A 21,580-nucleotide genomic window follows, 5' to 3' on the forward strand; every position below is an offset into this window, starting at 1 on the left:
TTTTATTTGTTGCCGTCCCAGCTAGACATTCCCACGACATTGGCTAGTGTGACTTATAAAGAAAATGTTTTTTTCAAGTGTTAAACATTTTTTAATTTCAAGTAATGTTCTTTCAAAGTTAATATAGTGTTTAATGCAATGTTCAGAGGATGTTGTTGGGAAAACAGATAATGTTCCATAATAACAAAAAGATAATTTCTTGAAACGTGATTTATTAACAAAAGTGGAACGCTCTTCCTGCGATGTTCTCAGAATGTTTTGGTTAACACATTAGAGAATGTTCTTCTATGAGGTGCTGGGAAAGAACGATGTTCTCAATGCAACAATTTCCAGATGTTTTCATTCAGAAAGTTTTATAGAATTCCAGTTATGTATTATATTAAAAGTAGAACATTTTACCTTTTTTAAGGGAACGCATTTCAAACATTCTGCTCGAAAACGTTCTCACAGTGTTCCATGATAACAAAGGAGGAATGTTCTCAAACCATTGTTCAAAAAAACGTATTTCAAGGTTTCCACCACGATAACAAAGGTCGGATGTTGTCAAGGCAACATTTAAAAAACATTTTCCATTCCTTATGGGACAGTCCCGTAATGTGATAGATTAACAAAGGTGGAACAACCTGTGTTCCCTTAACAATATGTTGTTAAGGGAACACTTTATAGAATTTGTAAAATGCTCCCATAATGTTCCACAATGATCCAAAATAGCAAAGGAAAAAGTTCTCTAACATTACATAAATGTTCATCAGATGACAGAATGTTCTTCATAAAATGCTCTTTTAATGTGATAGATAACAAATGCGGAACAATCTGCTTGCAATGTTCTGAGAACATTTGGGGGATGTCGTTGAGGGAACACACTATAGAATCTCTAAAATGTTCCCTCAGTTCAATTCAATTTTATTTATTTGTCACCAATTCATACCACCTGTCATCTTATCACACTTCACATATTTTAAACAAAGAACAGACAACCCAACAATCCAAAGTTGCTTTTGGGTTTCCTCTGAACAAGGTGACGGTTGGAAGGAACCAAAAACAAAACAAAACCAACAAACCCTTTAATGAGGAGGAAAAAAACGTCCAACAGAACCAGGCTCAGGGAAGGCAGCCATCTGCCTCGACCGGTCGGGGTTAGAGTGGAGATGTTCCACATCGTTCCATGATAATAAAAGAAGAATGTTTTCAGTGTTTTGAGAATGTCAAAACAAGGGTCAAACCTAATTATCACCAAACATTTCTAGAACATCTTTAGTTATCCTACCTTTGAGAAGAACATTCTAGCGGATAATTGAAAACATTTGCAGAAGTTTCTCAGAACCTTTTTGGAATAAAAAGAATTGTAGCTGAGATGCTGGTAAAACGGTTACAGATGGTTGTCAGAGAGTCGCCTGGTTGCTTCACTCAAGACTGAAATATCTCAACTGTGATTGGAACGGTTGCCATGACAATAGAGCCTATTTGCATTTGTGATTTTGAGCAAAATGTTTGCACACTGATTAAATGGATTATTTTCTTTTTCTGGACATCCATGTCCCCTGGGGGGTATTTATGATCTCATTTTAATGATTTTTCATAAAGCGCCATCAGCTGGTCATGTTTGTAGTTTTCTTTTTTCCACTGGTGTCCCAGAACTGCCCTGGATCTGGAGCATGACTTTGGAATAAAGAGCAATATGTATTTGTAACAATCCTCTGACACAGGATGCAGAATCATACCCACATAGAGATGATCTATGTGAACTGGTTTTTAAGGCCATCTTAATCATCTTAATCCAGCAGATGGTGCCTGCTATCAAACTCTTAATTTAGACTAATAATGTAATTTCATTTAAAATGAAATGGAGTTGCATTGTGAATTGGAAAATGAAGTTAACCTTTACAGAATAAGATTCATCAATAACTGCTTTGTACTTGGTGGTAGTTTGGTGGCACGTGAGAGTCAGAGAGGTTCGCCCTCCTAAAGCAAATGTTTGGTGTTAAAATTAAAAGGAAAGTAGGCTGGATAGGGGACTTACACAAGCAGAGGATTGTATTTTAACTGTTAAGAACCTCTGATTACAAAAATCCAGGCTGAAACTACAGTAAACAATAAGTTTTGCTGTGAAGAATTTGCTCTCTCAGCTACAAAACCTATGGACAGTACATTACTGTATACACTCTCAGGTCTCTCAAATGGTTCTCAGTATAAGATTAAAACTCAGCACAGAGACTGTATCTCCTGCCTGTCAAATGCTGGTTGGTCAGCTGCTGTTACTGTTGTAATTTGGTTCACATGAGCTGCTGCTGGGTCTCATTTCAATCAACAAGAGCTGCAGTCTCATGTCTGAACTCTGCTTTTTCATTCCACGCTGTCTGTCCACCCCACCCCTCGGCCGTCCTCCCACCTCCCAGCTCCGTCCTTCCTCTATCTGATGCTCATGTCTTCTCCGTCTGCCCTCCCTCCGCTCTGACTAATGTTTCTTCAGTTTTCTGTTTTCTTTCTGGGCTTCTCCACGGACCTTCAATACCTGAACAAATAGGCTGAAGCTGAAATGACTCCAGAAAAGGAAAGTAATGGACTTGACAACTATGCCTTTGCGGTGAGTGAAACTTTTGCTTCATTTTCTGCAAAGATTTGAACATCTAAGACTTTACGTTTGACTCCACAGAGGAAACTTCAGAATTTTTAACCACTTGACAGAGGATTGCATTGAAAACTTTCTACCTTTGAATCATCTTCATAGATAAGGAATAAAAATATATGGATTATTTTTGCAGATATTACCATTACCAAATGATACATGCATCCTAACTTTGTCTGCTGGTGCAACAGTACAAAAATAGATGCTATGGGTTGCAGTTAATAATTGACACTTGACAGAAAAGCTAATAAAGGAGGAATGGATACAGAGGAATGTACTTGTTTACATTCCTGCTCCTCCACGCTTAAAATCACATTATTGGAAAGATAAGCATCACACTGTTAGGTGAGAGAAACAGGAGAAATGGACGATGTTTTGCTTGATGCCTATAGAATAAACAGAGTAAAAGTGTTGCCCAACACTATTTTTAACCTTTAACAATGGACATTTAGCCCTGCTAGTAAAAAATAACTACTCAGCTGACTGCTTTTTGTTTCCATTTGACCCTGTAATGTTTCACATGTGATGAAAAGGAAATTAAAGGAAATACACCATTTATTTTTATCACTGCTATGTAAAAAAGCATTTAATCACGTTTCCTTATAGGAACATTCATGGGTATTCCACAGTTGTTTACCTCATTGAATACCATTTTCATTTAACCCTCCTGTTGTCCTCATTTACAGGAACCAAAAAATATTGTTTCCTTGTCTGAAAAAAAAATCCCAAAAAATCAGCAAAAAAATTCCCCAAATTTCTGAAAATTTGCAAAACCTTCAGGAAGAAAATTCCACTAATTCCTTCAAAATTTCCCTTAAAAGTTTTATTTAACACAAATCCCCCAAATTTGGCAAGAAAATTCTTGTAAATATTTTCAAAAAAAATGAGTAAAAATCTTCCAAAAAAATCCTTAAAATATCTAAAGTGATTACATATATATCAGTAACACTTCTAATATTTTCTTTAAGAACATTCACATAAAAATCAACCAAAATTTTTTTTGTGAATGTTCTTAAGAAACATTTTTACCAAAAAATGTTCAAAGATTTCCCAAAAATGTTGAAAATGTGGACATCAAAAGTTTCACTGTGAAAATATATATTTTTTTCCCACATTTTCAAACTTTAAAACGGGTCAATTTTGACCCATAGGATGACATGAGGGTTAAGCTCTGTTGTTGTTGTCATTGTTTTGGTGAGAGAAACAGTAGAAATGGACACTGCTTTTGCTTGACCTCTATAGAATTAACAGAGTAAAAGATTTTCCCAATGGTATTTTTAATCATTTTAGCTTTGAACCTTACATGAGACATGAAAATTAATCACTCAGCTGACTGTTTTCTGTTTGCATCTGACCCTGTAATGTTTTACATGTGATTAAAAGGAAATTAAAGGAAATAAATCATTTATTTTTATCGCTACCATGTAAAAAAGACTTTGATCACATTCATTTACTGGTATTGGCAGGATAAGAACATTTATTGGTTTTTCCATAGTTGTTTATCTTTATGGACAACAGATTTAAACACCCAGTTGTTGTTATTGTTTGGAATTTTTGGCAATTAATCAGATCCATGGTGCAAAACAGATAGCCACAGAGTGTCATCGTTTGAAATGCATCTCTGATTGATTCCTGTGTGGCGTTCTTTCCAACTCAAAGCTGGAGGGACGTTTCTGTGATCTACCCAACGGAGGAGAAGAACTAGACTCCTCTATGGACGAAGACAGCAACAAGCTAGCATACTGTGTGACAGATGTTCCTCCCTGGTACCTGTGCATCATTCTAGGCATCCAGGTACGTCAGCAGAGAGCTGCTGTTTGACAACGAGGCTCCATTTATTTTCCATTCAACATGGCTTCTGATGTTAATAACAATGCAAACATGACCGTGGTGTCACATGGAGGCATCTGCTTGACAGTTCCTTCACGCTTGGTTGGATGGTTTGATTTATGAAGGCCAGATTGTGAAATTTGCTTCAGTTGAGTCCACAGACTGCAGTCGTACTGGGCCTACAGAGTCATGTCCAGTGGTGTGAGGGTTGGTTTGAGTGTGGATCACGTTGCTCATGGTTTTCCATTGTGTGTACATGAGACGATGATTAAATGAATCCCTCCATTTCTTTCTCCATCTTTGCTCTCTCAGCACTGTTTCACTGCATTCGGAGGCATCATCGCCATCCCCCTGATCCTGTCTCAGGGTTTGTGTCTGCAGCATGACGGCCTCACACAAAGCCACCTCATCAGCACCATCTTCTTCGTTTCTGGCATCTGCACTCTGCTGCAGGTTACCTTTGGCATTAGGTGAGAAAACAAGGAGAACGATGTGTTAATAAGTAGGAGGACTGCAGTAATTAATTGTCCCGTGGGTTGCTGGAGTGTTAAATGTGTGGTTTAAGAAGAGATGCTTGGACTTTCTAATTGCAGGATGATTTACATTAATTAAGTAGGTGAGATTTATCTGTTCTTTTGCGCCCTCACACAGTAATCCAGCAGTACAGCAGGGTGCATTAAAGTGGAATTAACCACGCTGCTCCTTCTTATTAAACAAACGGAACAGATCAACCTTTCGACTTTTCTTCTTAACCTCTTTTGAACTGTGAAGCCTGCCAAAATTAGTGTGCACAGCGAACAATGGCATATTTTACTGTGCTAGCTAGTGGACTCAGATTCTTTTAAGGGGATTATCGGAGAGATAAAGCATCAAGCAGCTTTAGTTTTTACAATAAGATGATTTTGAATGTTTATATGAATGTTTTGAGTCCAGTGGAGGTTTTACGTCAAGACAAACACCATCTGACAGTCCTCATGTTTACTTAAATACAGCACAATGCAATGACATGAGCTAATATTAGCACCAGAGAAAGTCTTGTGTGAATGCCAGAATGGAAACTCACTCCCGTTGTGTTAACAGAGGCCTGAGGTGACACACAACACGGCAGAGTAAACATGACTCAGCGCCTGGTTTTATTTTGGAGAACTACAAACCTGAACCATGTTTTGTAACTCCGGACCTACATTCTGTGTGTGCACTCTCAGACCGCTGGAATATCGGTGTCACAGTTGGATTAGCTGAGGAATTTCCATCTTATTATGTTTGGAATCTAGCTCTTGCTAAACCCACATTCTCCTGGCTTAGCACCACTGATGCTTTCTTGTCTTTCTCCAATTACCTGGAAGTCAGCTGTGAGGAAAAACAATCGCCGTGTTTGTTGGCTCTCTGTTCCAGGCAAACCAAAAAGCAAACAATGTTAATTATTTCTGCCCCTGTGGCTTGAGAACATTATTTTCTCCCATTAAAACATATTTCCTGGCTGTGTGTCTCTACTATCCCCATGAGTCCTAGGCTGCTTCTGTAATTTACTGCTGTTGTGTTGGAAAGTTTAAGTTCAGCTGCAGTGTGATGGGAACTGTTGATGATAAAGTGAGCAGCATGATGAGGATCATTACACAGCGTATTACTTTAACTTACTTAGCCTTCAGTCTAACAGTTTGTCTGATTAAGGAGTCACTCTCTGTCATCACATGATTCAAATTAGCCGCTTCCTCATATTTAATTGGAAGAAATATGGACTTTCAATACAGATAGAGATTCCTGAGAAGTCCTGAGAGCTTTTCCCACTAGCTGGGGTGGTTAAGACAAAAAAAGGCAAAGTTAACCAAAAAAATCTTTATTACCTGCACAATATCAGACACATGGTGATGTATGGCCTGTCCTATGTTTGTCTGACTCCCATCCCTTGCCTATCTCTTTGACCTCTATCTTTCTTTTGCCATCTTTATCACCAGACTGCCCATTCTCCAAGGTGGTACGTTCACACTGTTGGCCCCCTCCATGGCGATGCTGTCCATGCCAGAGTGGACGTGTCCTGCATGGACTCAGAATGCCAGCTTAGTCAACACCTCCTCCACAGACTACGTAGAGGTGTGGCAGAGTCGAATGAGAGCAGTAAGTAAACTGGGATTATTTTCTCTTTTTTCATCACAATTTTCAACTTATTGAACCCCAGTCAGCAGCTGGAACAAGATAATAATCTCTTTAATTACACGGTGAAGCATGTTGTAAACATGTGAGTGTGACTGAGGGTGTTAGGATAGTAGATGTAATCAGCATTTTTATCAGTCCTGGTGACTGTGCTGCGACATACTCATTGTTTCAAGCTGCGTAAAAGCAGTCATTGTTCTGTTCATGTTATATATGGTCATATTTTGTATGCACATTTTATTCTTTCTTGGAGAGTTCTTGCTCCAACGTATTTAAACATTAGCTATGCAGAATCACAGTTGTTGTGGTAGCTGAGGTTGTGTTACTTCAGTGGGTAATTGTCGTAATTGTCGTAATGGTCGAAAAAGATTCCCAACTTGCAAAAACATGTAGGGGTGTAGGTCATAGATTTGTCAGAATATCCACAATAATAACAGAGAAATTACCGTTGAAGACATTAGTGCATCTCTTACAACCTTTACAGTGCACTTTAGATTGGTTTACAGCATGACATAGCCAAAAGAAATGGGAATGCAATTTTTTAAAAAATGTAGGATTGGTGGAATGATAGACTTAAAGAGAATTGGAGTATCAACAACATGCCCTCATCAGCAGACCTACAAACACCAGGAAACAACAATGGTAACCAGAAGAATTTTAAAGAATTGTGATCTCCGTTATTAAAAAGTCTAATCCTGATGTTAGTGTACCATAAACACATTTTCCAACCAGGATGTAATTTACAGATCATGCCCTAATTTCTGCCAAAAAGCCTTTCTACAAAGACTAATGCTACCGTGACATTGCTAATGCACTTGTGTTTCTTTTCAGCTACAGGGATCCATTATGGTGGGCTCCCTCTTCCAGGTGTTTGTTGGTTTCTCAGGCCTCATCGGCCTCTTCATGCGCTTCATCGGACCTCTCACCATCGCTCCCACTATCTCCCTCATCGGTCTGTCCCTGTTTGACTCGGCTGGTAGCAGCGCTGGGAACCACTGGGGCATCTCTGCAATGTGGGTAAAATCCCTGAACATAGACTTGTTACATGATTTAAAAAAGAACAAAAGGCAGAAATCTGTGTTGAGTCTGTCATTATGTTATTTTTAAAGTTCTCATGCTGTTGCACATAATACAACCCCTGTAAGTGTTAGACAGCAGCAGAATGGACTCTGGGCTCGACAGAGATCTCTGCAGAAAGGAGGTCATGCCATTTTAATGCGTTTTCCTCACTCAGTTATGTCCAACAAGTTATGTTTAATCTGCTTCTGCCAATGCTTGGAGTACAGCCAAGTTTTTAAAATATAATAATACTCTGGCAATCTGGGTAAAGTGTTAATCTTAAGTCAGGGAAGGAAAGCCTATTAAACATTTCTTGCATAGTTGCTCTACTTTGTTTTCTGATGGTTAGATCTGGACCTGCTTATATTCAGCACTGTGAATTTTACAGTTTTTTCATCTCTGTCTGTTACAGGACCACAGCACTGATCATCCTGTTCTCACAGTATCTCCGTCACATATCGGTGCCTTTTCCTACTTACAGCAAGGATAAAAAGCTGCACACCTCTAGGGTCTACGTCTTTCAGATTCTTCCTGTACGTAGAACACGAGCTGTTTTCCTACTTTGAAATCAGAAATTTACTCTTAAGGTCAATTGAAAACACAACTAATGTGATTTTTTTTCTGTACAACTTAAGGTGCTGCTTGGAATCACGCTGTCTTGGCTCATCTGTTACCTTCTGACAATCTACAATGTGCTTCCTACTGACCCAGATCAGTATGGTTACCTGGCGCGCACTGATTTAAAGGGAGATGTTATGAGTCAGTCTCCCTGGTTCACCTTCCCTTACCCCGGTAAGATAATGGATATAGATATAGATATTTCCATGTGAAGACAAAAATCAACAGATTTGTCCTACTAAGTGCTGGTTTATGTCCAAAGCCTGACTTTCTTTCTTACAAAAGCAACTCTCTAGAAATACAGATGAATGTGATCATGAAGCTACTATTTTTTGTAATGATGTAATATGTCATATTGTGGAATAATATGGTCATAGTTTTTAAAATGCATTGATATAGATGGACTTTCACTGCACAGATGAAGAAGCTAAACAAGGTTTTCGATACATAGACAGCAGTTGTGTCAATTCCTTGTTGGATTTGCTCTTTTGAAGGGATTTGTTGGCAAGAATAAAAATATAGAACATCACCAAATTCATCTTTTGAGTGAGTTTTTAGTAACTAAATATTACACCTTATGCATACTGTATCATTTTCTGTTTCTTCATGTTTGAATCCAAACTTAGGTCAATGGGGGATGCCGACTGTGAGCCTGGCAGGCGTCGTCGGGATCTTGGCTGGGGTGATTTCCTCCATGATAGAGTCAGTCGGGGACTACCATGCCTGTGCGAGGTTATCTGGAGCTCCACCCCCACCTAAACATGCCATCAACAGGGGTATTGGTATTGAGGGAATCGGCTGTCTGCTGGCCGGTGCCTGGGGTACTGGAAATGGTACGACTTCATACAGTGAGAATGTCGGAGCCCTCGGGATTACAAAGGTGAGACAACCTTCTATGTTAAGGATAGAGGTTACATTATTATTTTACAGAGTACTGATGTGATGCTGTGTAATTACTTATATGGCCCTAAGCAAAATGCACTGTAGCCGTGGATGTATTAGAGACAAAGAACTTCAAGGTGGTGCCAAAGCACTCAAATGAAAATTGCCTGCTTCTTGGATGCAAAAACAGCTAGCTTCTGAGTTTGCTTCTCTATTTGCAGCCAACTGGACATATGCATTAGTATTGCCCCTTCAGGCCCCATCCATAGGTTCTCATTTGGCTGTTAGACTTATAAAATAAATTTGTTGTTCTAGATGAGGAGGAGGTTTGAATCTGAATCTTCTGTGTTTCTGAGATTGTTGCACTGCAGGTAGAAATGCTCTGTCATGGTGTTGACTGCTGATTTTGCTCATTATGTATGTCTTCTAACATTTTACAAATACACATTAACAAGATTTAAAATGTGATTTTTGCTGTAGGAGGTTCTTGAAGAAAACACATGCTGCATTTAGGGGAAAAATGCAGAGAAATCTAAAAATGAGACAGTGTTTGAAACCAACATTTTAGCAAAATTTCCAATGTCTTTGTTTACTACAACAACTTCACACCATCACCATGGCAACCACAAATGTGTTCCAGACAGCGTTTTCAGTGTCCCCCTTGGAACATTTCCAATATAATCTGTGCTACTTGTAGTTTGTGTTTCAGTATTGGCTGTGTTTTTGTACCTTGATTACATTTCACTTTTTAGTTTAGTTATAGTTTTTGTTTTTTTTTGTTTTTTTAAATCTTACCTGAGTTTTGTCTATTTACCCATGACTGAGCTCTCAGTCACACTGCAGTTTATGCTTAAAACTGAAATGTTAAGAGAATCTCTTCCCATCTTTTTTGCAGGTGGGCAGTCGCATGGTGATCGTGGCCAGTGGTGTGTTGCTGGTTGTCATGGGTGTATTTGGTAAAGTGGGTGCAGTTTTCACCACTATCCCGTCACCTGTCATAGGAGGAATGTTCATGGTCATGTTTGGCGTCATTTCTGCAGCAGGAGTCTCCAATTTGCAGGTACATAAACTAAAACCAGAAGTGTTTGTTGGTTACATTTGTTTGTTGCATTCACATTTGATTTGTTTTTCTTTGTGTCTGAACCATTTGTTTTTAGTATGCAGACATGAATTCATCTCGAAACATCTTCATCTTTGGCTTTTCCATGTTCTCTGGACTGGTCATTCCCAACTGGATATTAAGTAACCCCAAAGCTATCACTACAGGTGCATGGATAAAAATGTCTTTAACCACATTTACTTTTCATTAAACTATTAACATATCACTTTAACTGAGGTTTAACTGTTTCCATTATGTCGTGTGCAGGTGTAGTAGAACTTGACCAAGTGCTGCAGGTACTTCTGACTACCAGTATGTTTGTTGGAGGCTTCTTTGGTTTTATATTGGACAACACCATTCCAGGTATGCAATCAAATTATTATTTAATTAATTATATTGTGTTTAAATAATTTGCATACTCTAGATTCTTGTCTTTGTTAACAAATCAGATCACGATATTAACAGCAGAATGAGATTGGGAAAACACAAGACATGTCATCTTGATATTTTGATTAGAGATCCTGCAGGAAACAGCAAAGTTGTTTCATTTCGATTAAACATGTACCCCTAAGTGTCTGTAAGTGTTGGGTGATTATCACAGTTCTGTAAGAATATTAAGTATCTTAGCCATGGTTAATCATTTAATGATGGTTTCAGTATTAAAATTAGGTACAAAGTATCACACAATGTCCTGAACAATGTGTTTAACTGTTGTGAATTCAGCCAAAAACCTTTTTTTCGTCACTTGTGGCCTGAGAGCAAAGATTATAACTTTTTACTAGTAGGTCTGGCAGGTAGGTACTAGTGGTGGAATTCAGCCAAGTGGAAAACACACAAGATGAAATAAAAACCCATCTACTTATAAAGTGTTGAAAATGTTTGAAAAATGCTTTTGTTCTGTGAATATACTACTGGAGGAACATTATCCTTGTACAAAGAATATCTGTGGAGCTCGGCACAACATTCCCACGTTTTATGAAAAACAAACAAGCAGGCAAAGTCAGGAAAAAACATGAAGGCAGAGTCAGCGTTTAACTCATTTAACACGTGTCCAACAGGATCAAAGCATGAACGAGGCATCCTGGCCTGGAACAAGGCTCACGAGGACGACTCCAGCAACACACTGGAGAGCGGAGAAGTCTACAACCTTCCCTTTGGCCTCAGCTCTTATTTGCCTTCTTCCTCCTGGTGCCGGTACATACCCTTCTGCCCTCCTGGTATGCCCAGCTCCCTGAACGCATGTGGAGCGGATGCTAATTCTCTGGAGCCTAAACAGCCACTGGGACAGCCAGAGCCTGCACAGATCATAGTTGGAGTCGGTTTGTGAGCGGCGTATGCACTCCAGCATGCCATTTTGGGGGATTTTCCAAAAGCAATACCATCAAAGGCAGCTCGGTTTGGACCTTCTGTCCCATGTTGACGGTACTGTACTGTAACATCAGGGTGCGACGTGTTTAAACGACCTCTTGGAGTGAAATTTGCAAATGATATCTTGAATTGGTACATGAGCTTCCATTAGGGAGTTTTATTAGACCTGCTGCAAATTGATGACATTGATAAATTGATATTTGCTGATGATAGACAGCTGACATATGCTGAACCCCTCCCCTCTCTTTCTGTACAGTAATCTGTATTCACAGAGCATATACTCTGAGTATAACCTATGATTTGAAGCTTGATGTTAGTTTTCTCATCTTATTCACATCCGACTGCAGTCACATCCAGGTGCTAGTGAACAAACACTGAAAAGACATGTGAATGTAAATAAATCTGTGACATTTAATGCAACATATAGATCCAATATATAGTTTTGTGTACATACAGTACCTCACATTTGCTGTAACAGTCAATATTTTAATAACTGTTTGTGCACTTTACGTATTTGTGTGACAGGACTTTTCTCTCAGCCTGTCAGCATACAAGATGCAACGTTTCCTCAAAGCACAAATCTACTGACTACTATTCATGGAAATTTTTATAAAAATGCAAGTTTTTTTTCCCTATGTACATATTAAACTTCAATATGGAACCATTCAGTAGCAACACCAGTGCTCACTCAGTTTGTCTGTGTCAGATCCTTCTTGATGGCTTTGTATAAGCTAACAAAAGACTCGGCCCACACGTCCCGTTGGTGTTCAGTCGTGGAGCTGACCATCTGCTGGGTGGTGTACACTAAAGTCAACAGGGTTCGCTCAAAGTCATCTTGATCCAGGTGACAGATATGGTTGGAAAGGTCAGATATGAGCTTCAATATGTCCGTTAGCTTCTTGGGAATTATGTCTTCGCAGATGACGTCCAGGTTTCTTGTCTTTCGGAGGGAAGCCAGTTCAGCATCTTTGACTGAAAATGCTCCACTGTCCTCAAAATGTACGCCAGACATCAGGATCTATGTGGTGAGAAGACAACCAGCGATTATTCCAAGTGTCCATTCTCAAGGACTTTTTGTTAGTTTTCTAGTCAGTATTTTTGTTTCACCTCAAACAACAGATGGACATCCTCAAAGGAGCTGTAGAAGGTCGTGTTCACTGCTGTTGTTGCTCCTCTTTTTACTCTGCTGGCAGCTGGGAATAGAGCTGGTGCGTAAAAGCAGACAGACAATGAGAATTATGTTTGGTGCACAGTCAGGAGTAGTTTCATTCCCTAGATTTTTCTTTCAGGTTTATTACATGCGTTTGTCTTGTGATCTTTTTGCTCTCTAGCTGGAAATCCTTGGAAAATCCCAGTGACAAGCACAACAATACACCCTGTCAGGTACCATGAAATGCAGGTTTTACAGGGTTGCTGATGTTCTGGCACATGTGAGAGCCAGGTTCATCCAGCAAACAGCAGGACGTCCTGCACTGAATCTATGACGAGTATTTCAAACTCTGCCATCTCTGACCTTACAGACGAATGTCTGTCTGCAGACAATGAGACGGGACCTCAAACTTCAAAGACGACAGAGGAATCAAAGGCGGAGTAGCACATGGATCATACAACAGACTCCAGATGATTTCAACATGCAGTGGATGAGTGTCGGATTTCAGCCTCGGTTTCACAACATTCCTTAACCTCATGATTTAGACCAGGATGTTAACTACAACAAATACCGTGTGGTCAAATAATGCTCACAAGCTTTCCCATTTACTTACCTGTGATTAGAGCATGGAGATGTATAACCCCTATGCTTTTAAACAGACAGTAGAGTGCAGTCACATACTCACTGAAAAGACAAGCAGTTGTACAACAACAGAACTGGTCTTTTGCCTTGATTATGGCCCTTTTCACTCAGCAAACTATGTCAAGAATTCCTGCACAAGATTATTAGTAACAGGACTAAATTTATCATTTAGGCTGATGGAAATTAAATATCTAAAGTATATTAGATATCACATGCTGGATAAAGTTTTGAAGTCATCTTGTAGTGTAACGCGAAAACCTGCACCAACTGAGACATTTCACAAAAAAATGCATCATGGCATGAAATTAAAAGCCGAGATGAGTTCATTAGATTCATAATGACTGTAAAAAAACCACTGAGGGCCATGAATGACTGTAACCTGTAATAGTTTATAGCAATCCATACAACAGTTGTTAAGATACTTAAGTTTGACCCAGGAGGTGGAACCAATGACCAACTGACCAACATGAAAGTGAAGAAAAAGACAAAGAAATTGAGACCAAAACAAGATTTTGATTACTGTTCGACTTACAATCCAGTATCATCAGCATTCCTTACAGGCTGGTTCACATTTTAGATTGATAAATTAAGGTAGAGGGACAGTTTCAAATCCTAACTAAACAAATGATATTAACTCGTTTGTGCTGAGCATCTTTTAACAATTATCAGCAGCGAAAAAACAATTCAGCACAATTAGAGGAAGAAAGTGAGACGGAGGTGTGGAAACATGTTTAAGAAATTCATCAGTAAGCCAAAGTAATTTCCCCAAATGCCAGCTCTTTTATTTTCTAGCCCCCCGTGTGTTTATTTCAGGATCAACAAATGAAATGAGATGATATTTTAATAGACTTCTGCAGGATCAAATCATTCACACAATTTGGTCTTAATGTTTAGATAATGATCTTCATCAATCAAAGCCCAATGAGGCCAGCCAGGGCTTGTACTGTTCAACAGGATACATCTTTCAAAGTCCTTCATATCAACGAGGTTAAATTTGCAAATCTGTATTTCAATAAAGCATATAAGTGTGCCCAACGTATACACGTTATCGCTTGTAGAAAATGACTCATTGCATTTTACAAGTGGAAGTTTTTGCACAAAAAACTGTTAAATATTTGACTGACAAAACTAAAAACTGATAAAAATGACTCCTAAAAGGTGAGGTTTGGGTCCTTTACACTGAATTATTTTAATAATTTCCATTTATTTGTAATAATTTCCAGATTCTGACTGTTGCTTGGATATTCCAGAGATGTAACTTTGGGTTTTCAGTAATTGTTATAGGTATTTTTAACTATTGTCTCAACTTACAAACCATATTTTTCAAAAAATAAAAACAAAATCAGGAAATTGTTACTATAAGGAAAATAAACCTGAGTTGCATAGGTGAGCAATCTGCTTCAATGCAACCAAACACTACAACACAATTATACTTACAAATCAATGTATGTGTGTAATAAAATAATGATATGATGTATTACAAGACAACATTTACATGCACCTTAAATGAATTATTCAATATGCAAACATGTTTCTGATTATATATTATAATTAGGAACATGTCTATGCATTTATGTAAACATTGCCTCTGACCAGTTTTATTCGAATATTTCATCAGCATCAAACACACTTGGTCCAGCTGCTTCTATATAGTACTAAATACAGTCTTTTTATATCTGGGGGCAAAGTTGTTTATTATTTATTTGCTGATTCTGAGGCCCATATGAGCTACTGATGTAAGCCATACTGTAATGTTAAAAAGTAAAGAATAATGAAGATCAGCATTTTCGTGTTGCTTTTAAATCTCTTCTGGGCAACTTTATAAGCTTGGCAGCTCCACCTGGCAGTAAAAGGTAATTATTTGGAAAAAAAAATATGCACAGGAAAAAATAATGTAACTTCATATAGGCTCATATGTTTACCAGCTGACCTTTCAAAAAGGAATCTGACACTGATGAGTCCAGATTTTCATGACGACGTGCTCCTTGAAATTTGACTTCCTGTCACAGGAGAAGTGTCCAAAACCAAAACCAGATATTTATAACCTCCAGAACTGCACTCATTATTCTAATTTGTTCCCTTCTGTGGTGTGTTTTAAACAGTGCAAGGATCAGGTCACTAAAACATCTCACCTCATTAGGCAGAAGGATTCATCTGACACAAGGTGGTCTGGATATGTTGGCAGTGTGCTTTTTATTATTCAGAGAGGGTTTTCTCTCTCAGATCAGTTTATGAGCCCGGTCAGTTATTAGAAACAGGCAACGGATGATGTTTGAATCCGCAGTAGTGGCTGGACGAGAATAAAAATGAAATATGCTGCAAGTAAGATATTTAACCTGCAGGGTTTTGGATTTGTTGGGTTCCTCTTTATCATAAAATGTTGTCAGGTCTTGACTTTAGTATGCAAAGTGTCTCGATATCAGGCCTGATATATAAACAAAACTGCATTAAATTGAAGTGAAATCACTTCCTACAGAACAGGTAAAGAACTAGGATCATTCAAGATTCATTCAATCATAATTACATTAAAAGTTAGGATTCTGGAGTGAAAGTAAGTTCATTAAATTCTTGTGTTTTAGTCTGTGAGGAAACTTGTCTTAAAGCCACATGCAAAAACCAGCTGTTAACTATTCTGCACTAAATTACTGAGCTCTAGTTAAAGTCTCACCTTTATTTCGGCATCTTGTGACACCTGTCTTGATGCAGCAGTAGAAGAGAGCGACTAGAACCATCCTCCAGGGCAGCATGTTGGCCGGATCACACTTAGAATAACAGTGAAATAAACTTGATCCTGGGCAGAAGTTCGTCTTCTATTTTGTTCACTTCTGTTGCATCTGCAGCCTCACGTAGCATCACACGTTCTTCATCACTTGTGTTCTCTAAATCCGTCTGTCTTCAGCAGTGAGCTTTCTCTCCCCTCCCATCCACATCTGATCTCTCTCTTCCTCTCCTTCTCTGGCTCTCATGTGCAGCATTTTAATGCTTTCATCTGGTTGTCATCAGCTTCACAGACTCACTCTCATTTTGACATCATCCCTCTGCTTTTGCTTCTGCTGCGCCTTCTTCAGGTACATATAAACGGCTTTAATTATTGGTGTCATCTTCATCTTGCAGCAACATTTTTTTTTAAAGTAAATTGTTGATTCATTCTTTATGCCTCTGAGAAGTTATTCTCTTGTCAAAACCTCCAATCCATGGTTGTTTTTCATTTTCCTCATCAGTTGGCTCATCATATTCCTTTTAATTAATTTTACTGCAGTTCATTTGCAGCCACCAAACCATGGAATCATCTCCAGTCATCACTCTGTGCTTCCGTTCAGCTGTCACTGGTGTTTACAGCCTGTTGAGACTTGAAAGCAGCGTATCGTGTGAAGCGTGTTTATCCAACACATTTGCTGCTGCTGTTGTTAAAACATCTTGAAGGACAAATTAGTATTTTTCTTGGCTTCTTTCTGAGCAGCAGAGAAGTTGTTTTTGTGTCCGTATGGGAGCTGTGTTTGTGTCATGAGTTAGCTCTGTTTTTTCTTTGTCCAGCATGACCCCAGCTCCGCCGGTGTTTTTCAGGAGAACAAATATGGAAACTTCACACTCAAACTCGGCGAAGTGATTGTTTCTGATTATACAGTGCATTGCACCCTGAGCTCTGGCACCGAAAACATCTGCAGAAACCACAAAAGAAGACTTTGTTCACTGCTTGGCACTTGGCTCACCTTCTGCCCAAGCCTAAATACAACCATATAAACTTATTTTTATTTGTTTAAGCAGGATTTTAACATAAACTTATTCCACTATGGGATCCTAATGATGCCAACATGTGAGCACAGCACAGAGTTGTGTTTTCTGGTGATTAGCTGAGTGTGATTTGTTTCAGTCACAGAAGCAGAGAGATGTGGCTGTTGGAATGCAGACAGACTGAAGCGGGCAGGAGAGCTGTGGTCCCTGAGAAACCTCCAAGAATTACAGCTCCACAACTTGAACAAACACATTATTCTCTGAAAAGGCAAATTAAACATAAATGTTATTGTAGGCAACGCAGTACCACAGATAATTTCCTTTCTCAAATGAATATGCTTGGTGGCTGAGTCAAAGGGGAGCGGTTAGAGTTAGGAAAGGTTCAAACTTTTAGATTATTAGAAATAAAATGGATGGTAGGTAATCAGTCATTGGGGCGCACAGCTGTAGTATAATGTCTCATGTACACCCGTTCTTATGCATAAAGCAATCTGGCAGCGGTGAAGAAAATTCTTTAAAAGTGAAACAGAAGAGCAGGTTTAATAATGCTTCAGAACTTTTTTTCTTTTTCGACAGCTTGACTGATGCTGCTTGAAGATGAAGGTGAAATTTGTGCATCAAAGCAAATCATTATCTGGGGAAAAATGAACAAGTAAGAAGCCACAGCTGTAAAACATGATTCTCTAATTCCAGGCTTGATCATGTGAAGGATATGAAGACAGTGTATGATAAGTATACAATGCTGTCACCTGTCACTGATGGCACAAAATGGTGATTTATGTCTGAAATCTACATTTACTTCTTACTCAAGGGATTTTATATAGGAAATAATGATCTGTTTTTACGTAATGGCTCACTCAAGTTGTGTACTTTTATGTCATATCTTCTTTATCCACTTCACTACTTTTCAGAAGGAAGTATTTCACTTTTTAATTACTATTTCCTTCTGTAAATACTAACTTTTGCTAACAAGATATGACACATAGCTCAAGCAATGACCCAATGATGCACCAAATAATTAAAAAAAAGTTCCACCAGGACCGGCAGAAACACTGAAATGTTACAATTTAATGTGTCAGTTAGAAAAATCTGGTAATATAATATACACTTGTAAGCCACAACCCTAAAATTACTGACACTTGTGAATGACACTGATCACTATGTTTCAATACAATAGAACCAAAATAAACATAGCTGTAGACCAAGTTCCATCAATTCTCAGTTTAAAGCAGTTTATTTTAATATGAGGTTGAAAAAAAACTTCATGTCAGCCTAAAACTTTCCTAGTTGTGATACAAAGATTAAAAACAAAACACAGGCCTCTAAGTGGAGCGGCTAAACAGAAAACAGGAGAAAACAGGAAAATACAAATAAAGGATTTCTCACTGTTACATTTCTGCTCATGTCCTCAAATGTACAAGTTCATATGTACACGTGTTATTTACAATCAATCACCCTAAACAGATTAAGTAAAAATGATCAAAATATCTTTGTCTAAGGTCACCCACATCAACATTCACAATTATTCACTCTTTGTTTTTCAGTGGCAGAGGTGAGAAGGAGAGAAGGAAGTTTGTCTGTTTAAAAAGACTCCTCTCTTCCAGTGGTCCAATCCTGGAGAAGCATTTCCTTCATATGGACCAATGAGGGAGCTCCACCTGCTCCAGCATCATTCCTACTTCCTGGTTGAGGTGACAATAGAGAGAGATCTACAGCTCTGATACAGAGTGACCCAGGGTCATAACACTGACAGGAATAGCTCAAGAAACACAAGAAGGTGCAGCTGGAGGTTTCATCTGCATCTGAACAAGTCAGAGCCACAGAACCTAAAGGATCTGCTGCCAAACACCAGAGAACACCTCAGAGGTCCAGTATTCATGCCCAGGTGAGTCAGAGCTGTTTTGGCTGCACAGGATAGCACCTAGACAATTATTTGACATAGAGTTGTCTTTAAACTCAAGAATAACATTAAAAAATCTTCTCCTAATGTACAAAGACCTTAATGACTCAACATCATCTGATCTTAAAGACCTTATTGTACTATATTAACCCAATAAAACTCTTCACCTTCAGAGTTCAGGCTTATTTGTGGTTGGTAGCTTCTCCAAAAGTAGAACTGGATGCAGAACCTTCAATTATCAGCTCCCAGTTTGGATTCTAGGGGTAGATACCCTCTTGACTTTAAGATTACAGTTTAAACTTCCCTTTCTGATGAAACGTACAGTTAATGACTGACCCTGAACCATCGCTTAGTTTTGCTGCTACGGGCCTAAGTTTCTGGACATCGCTTTATTCCTCTATTGTCTTCATACGTGTATATACCACCATTGCGTGTCGTTAACTTTGCTTCTTCTCTTTCCCATAGTTTGTATTTTGTCTTGTCTGCAGGTCTCTCTGACTTCTGCTTTCCTTTTCACTCCTTTCTACTCTGACCCAGCCTGTCAAGGCAGGTCACTCAGTCTGCTTCTGCAGGTGTTTTTTTTTCTGTTTTATAGGATTTTTTCTTGCTGCTGTTGCCAGACAGCTTGCTCAAAGGGAATCTTTGAGCTTGTAGGGTTTCTCTCTCTGACAGAAAGCTGTAAGGTCTTCAGCTTGCTGTGTAAAGGCCCTTGAGATGACTTCTGCTGTGAACTGATTCCATATAAATAGAACTGAACTGAATTGTCTTTAATATAGATCAGTGGAAAGTATTCTAATTTCCTGTTGTATTTTACCATTTGAAGTTGGCTGAATTTGCAGACTCTGCTCAGGTAATATTTGTGTGTAGGACATACAGCACAGTTTTTTTTTACATGGTCACATTTCTGCTCTCACTAAGGTAAAGGATCTAATGCTTCTTATCTAACAGATAAGCAGAGAGACCTTTCTCATGACAGGCCCTTTGCTTTAGCGTGTCACACACAGGTGTAACTGATAACATTAGTCATGGCTGTGCTCCGTTTACTGCACATGTTGGTCCACTTCCATTGATAAATGAACAGAGCCTTCATTTGTCTTATCAGAGACACTGTATTTATCCTGCTGTGACAAAGCAGAATGTCTGCTATGAGAAAGAGCAAAATGAAAGCATTTGATTCATGTCTGTCCTACTAAACTGCAAAACAACAAAAAGTCAGTTTGCATTATAATAGGTTTTTCTAAATATGATGGTAATTATTATTTAAGCTGTTAGAGATGGTGCTACTTCAAAAACGTCAAAAGATTTTCAGAAATAACATTAAATATGAGGGGAACAATTACAATAAATGGCATTCAGTGGACAGAAACGTCTCATTGATGAGGGAAGTTGGAGGAAAATGGACAGAAAAGCTTCACTCTTTATCAGTGGAGAGCAGAAAATCATCTCAGGACATCTTAGGGTCAACAAAACTGGACAGTTAAAGGCTGTAAAAATGCTGTTAGGCCTGATGAATCTGGATTTCTGCTGAGGCTGCAGATGGTCGGGTCAGCTTTTGGCATGAACAGCATGAATCTGTGAACCCAACCTGCCTCGTGTCGACAGTCCACACTGCTGCTGGAGGAACTGACTGACTGGGGTTTTGTTGCTGATCATGTGCATCCCATTATAGCCAAAATTCTACTGCTGCTTCTTCCAGCATGATAAAGGAAGAAAAAGCCATGTCAGACTGGAACATGACACTCAGCTGGGTATATATATATATACATATATATATATATATATACATATATATATATATACATATATATATATATATATACATATATATATATATATATATATATATACATATATATATATATATATACATATATATATACATATATATATATATATATACATATATATATATATACATATATATATATATACATATATATATACATATATATATATATACATATATATATATATATATATACATATATATATACACATATATATATATACATATATATACATATATATATATATATATATATATATATATATATATATATATATATATATATATTTTTTTTTATACATTTTTATTAAAAGTAAAAAAAACTCATGTTTTTATGTTCATTATGATCATGTCTTTACAAATTCCATAATTATTTATTATGGAAGCACTGGATATCACTAACATGTCAACTAAATAACCGTCCAAATTTAAAAACAACCACCTTCTAATAAGCTAAACAATGATAAAATTAACTAATGTATCTTATTGAGTTGAGATAATCATGACAGATATTTCTAACATTTTTGGGATTTGGTGACTGAAAGTTTGAATGTACAGCTGAAAATCTGCAGACATTTTGTGATGCAATAATTTCAGTGTGACCAGAAACTTTCTAACATCTTGTGGAATCCATGATGTGAAGAATTAGCACTCTGTCTTACAAAATGTAAATTTATCCAGAGCATAGCCTGCTGTATATTTGTCACCTACTGCACATCCACACAGTGTAAATCATG

General features: G+C 38.1%; 2 protein-coding genes across 2 annotated transcripts; one reads left to right on the top strand and one right to left on the bottom strand.

The window, feature by feature from the left end:
- The first annotated feature begins 2,316 nt into the window (after positions 1 to 2,316).
- On the top strand, positions 2,317 to 12,313 carry slc23a4 (solute carrier family 23 member 4). Its single transcript, XM_023269132.3, has 12 exons — positions 2,317 to 2,584; positions 4,286 to 4,420; positions 4,769 to 4,926; positions 6,412 to 6,571; positions 7,439 to 7,620; positions 8,079 to 8,199; positions 8,302 to 8,458; positions 8,911 to 9,164; positions 10,062 to 10,226; positions 10,324 to 10,432; positions 10,533 to 10,628; positions 11,324 to 12,313. The coding sequence occupies exons 1-12, from the start codon at positions 2,537 to 2,539 to the stop codon at positions 11,590 to 11,592; spliced, it is 1,854 nt and encodes a 617-aa protein (XP_023124900.2). The 5' UTR covers positions 2,317 to 2,536; the 3' UTR covers positions 11,593 to 12,313.
- Positions 12,021 to 16,369, bottom strand: LOC111567800 (protein FAM180A-like). Its single transcript, XM_023269110.3, has 3 exons — positions 16,094 to 16,369; positions 12,741 to 12,838; positions 12,021 to 12,651 (listed from the first exon to the last, which is right to left on the bottom strand). Exons 1-3 carry the CDS (start codon positions 16,170 to 16,172, stop codon positions 12,322 to 12,324), a joined length of 507 nt encoding a protein of 168 aa, XP_023124878.2. The 5' UTR covers positions 16,173 to 16,369; the 3' UTR covers positions 12,021 to 12,321.
- Between the last annotated feature and the right edge of the window lie 5,211 nt (positions 16,370 to 21,580).

This window comes from Amphiprion ocellaris, chromosome 3 (genome assembly GCF_022539595.1).
Source record: "Amphiprion ocellaris isolate individual 3 ecotype Okinawa chromosome 3, ASM2253959v1, whole genome shotgun sequence".
Classification (NCBI taxonomy): Eukaryota; Metazoa; Chordata; class Actinopteri; family Pomacentridae; genus Amphiprion; species Amphiprion ocellaris.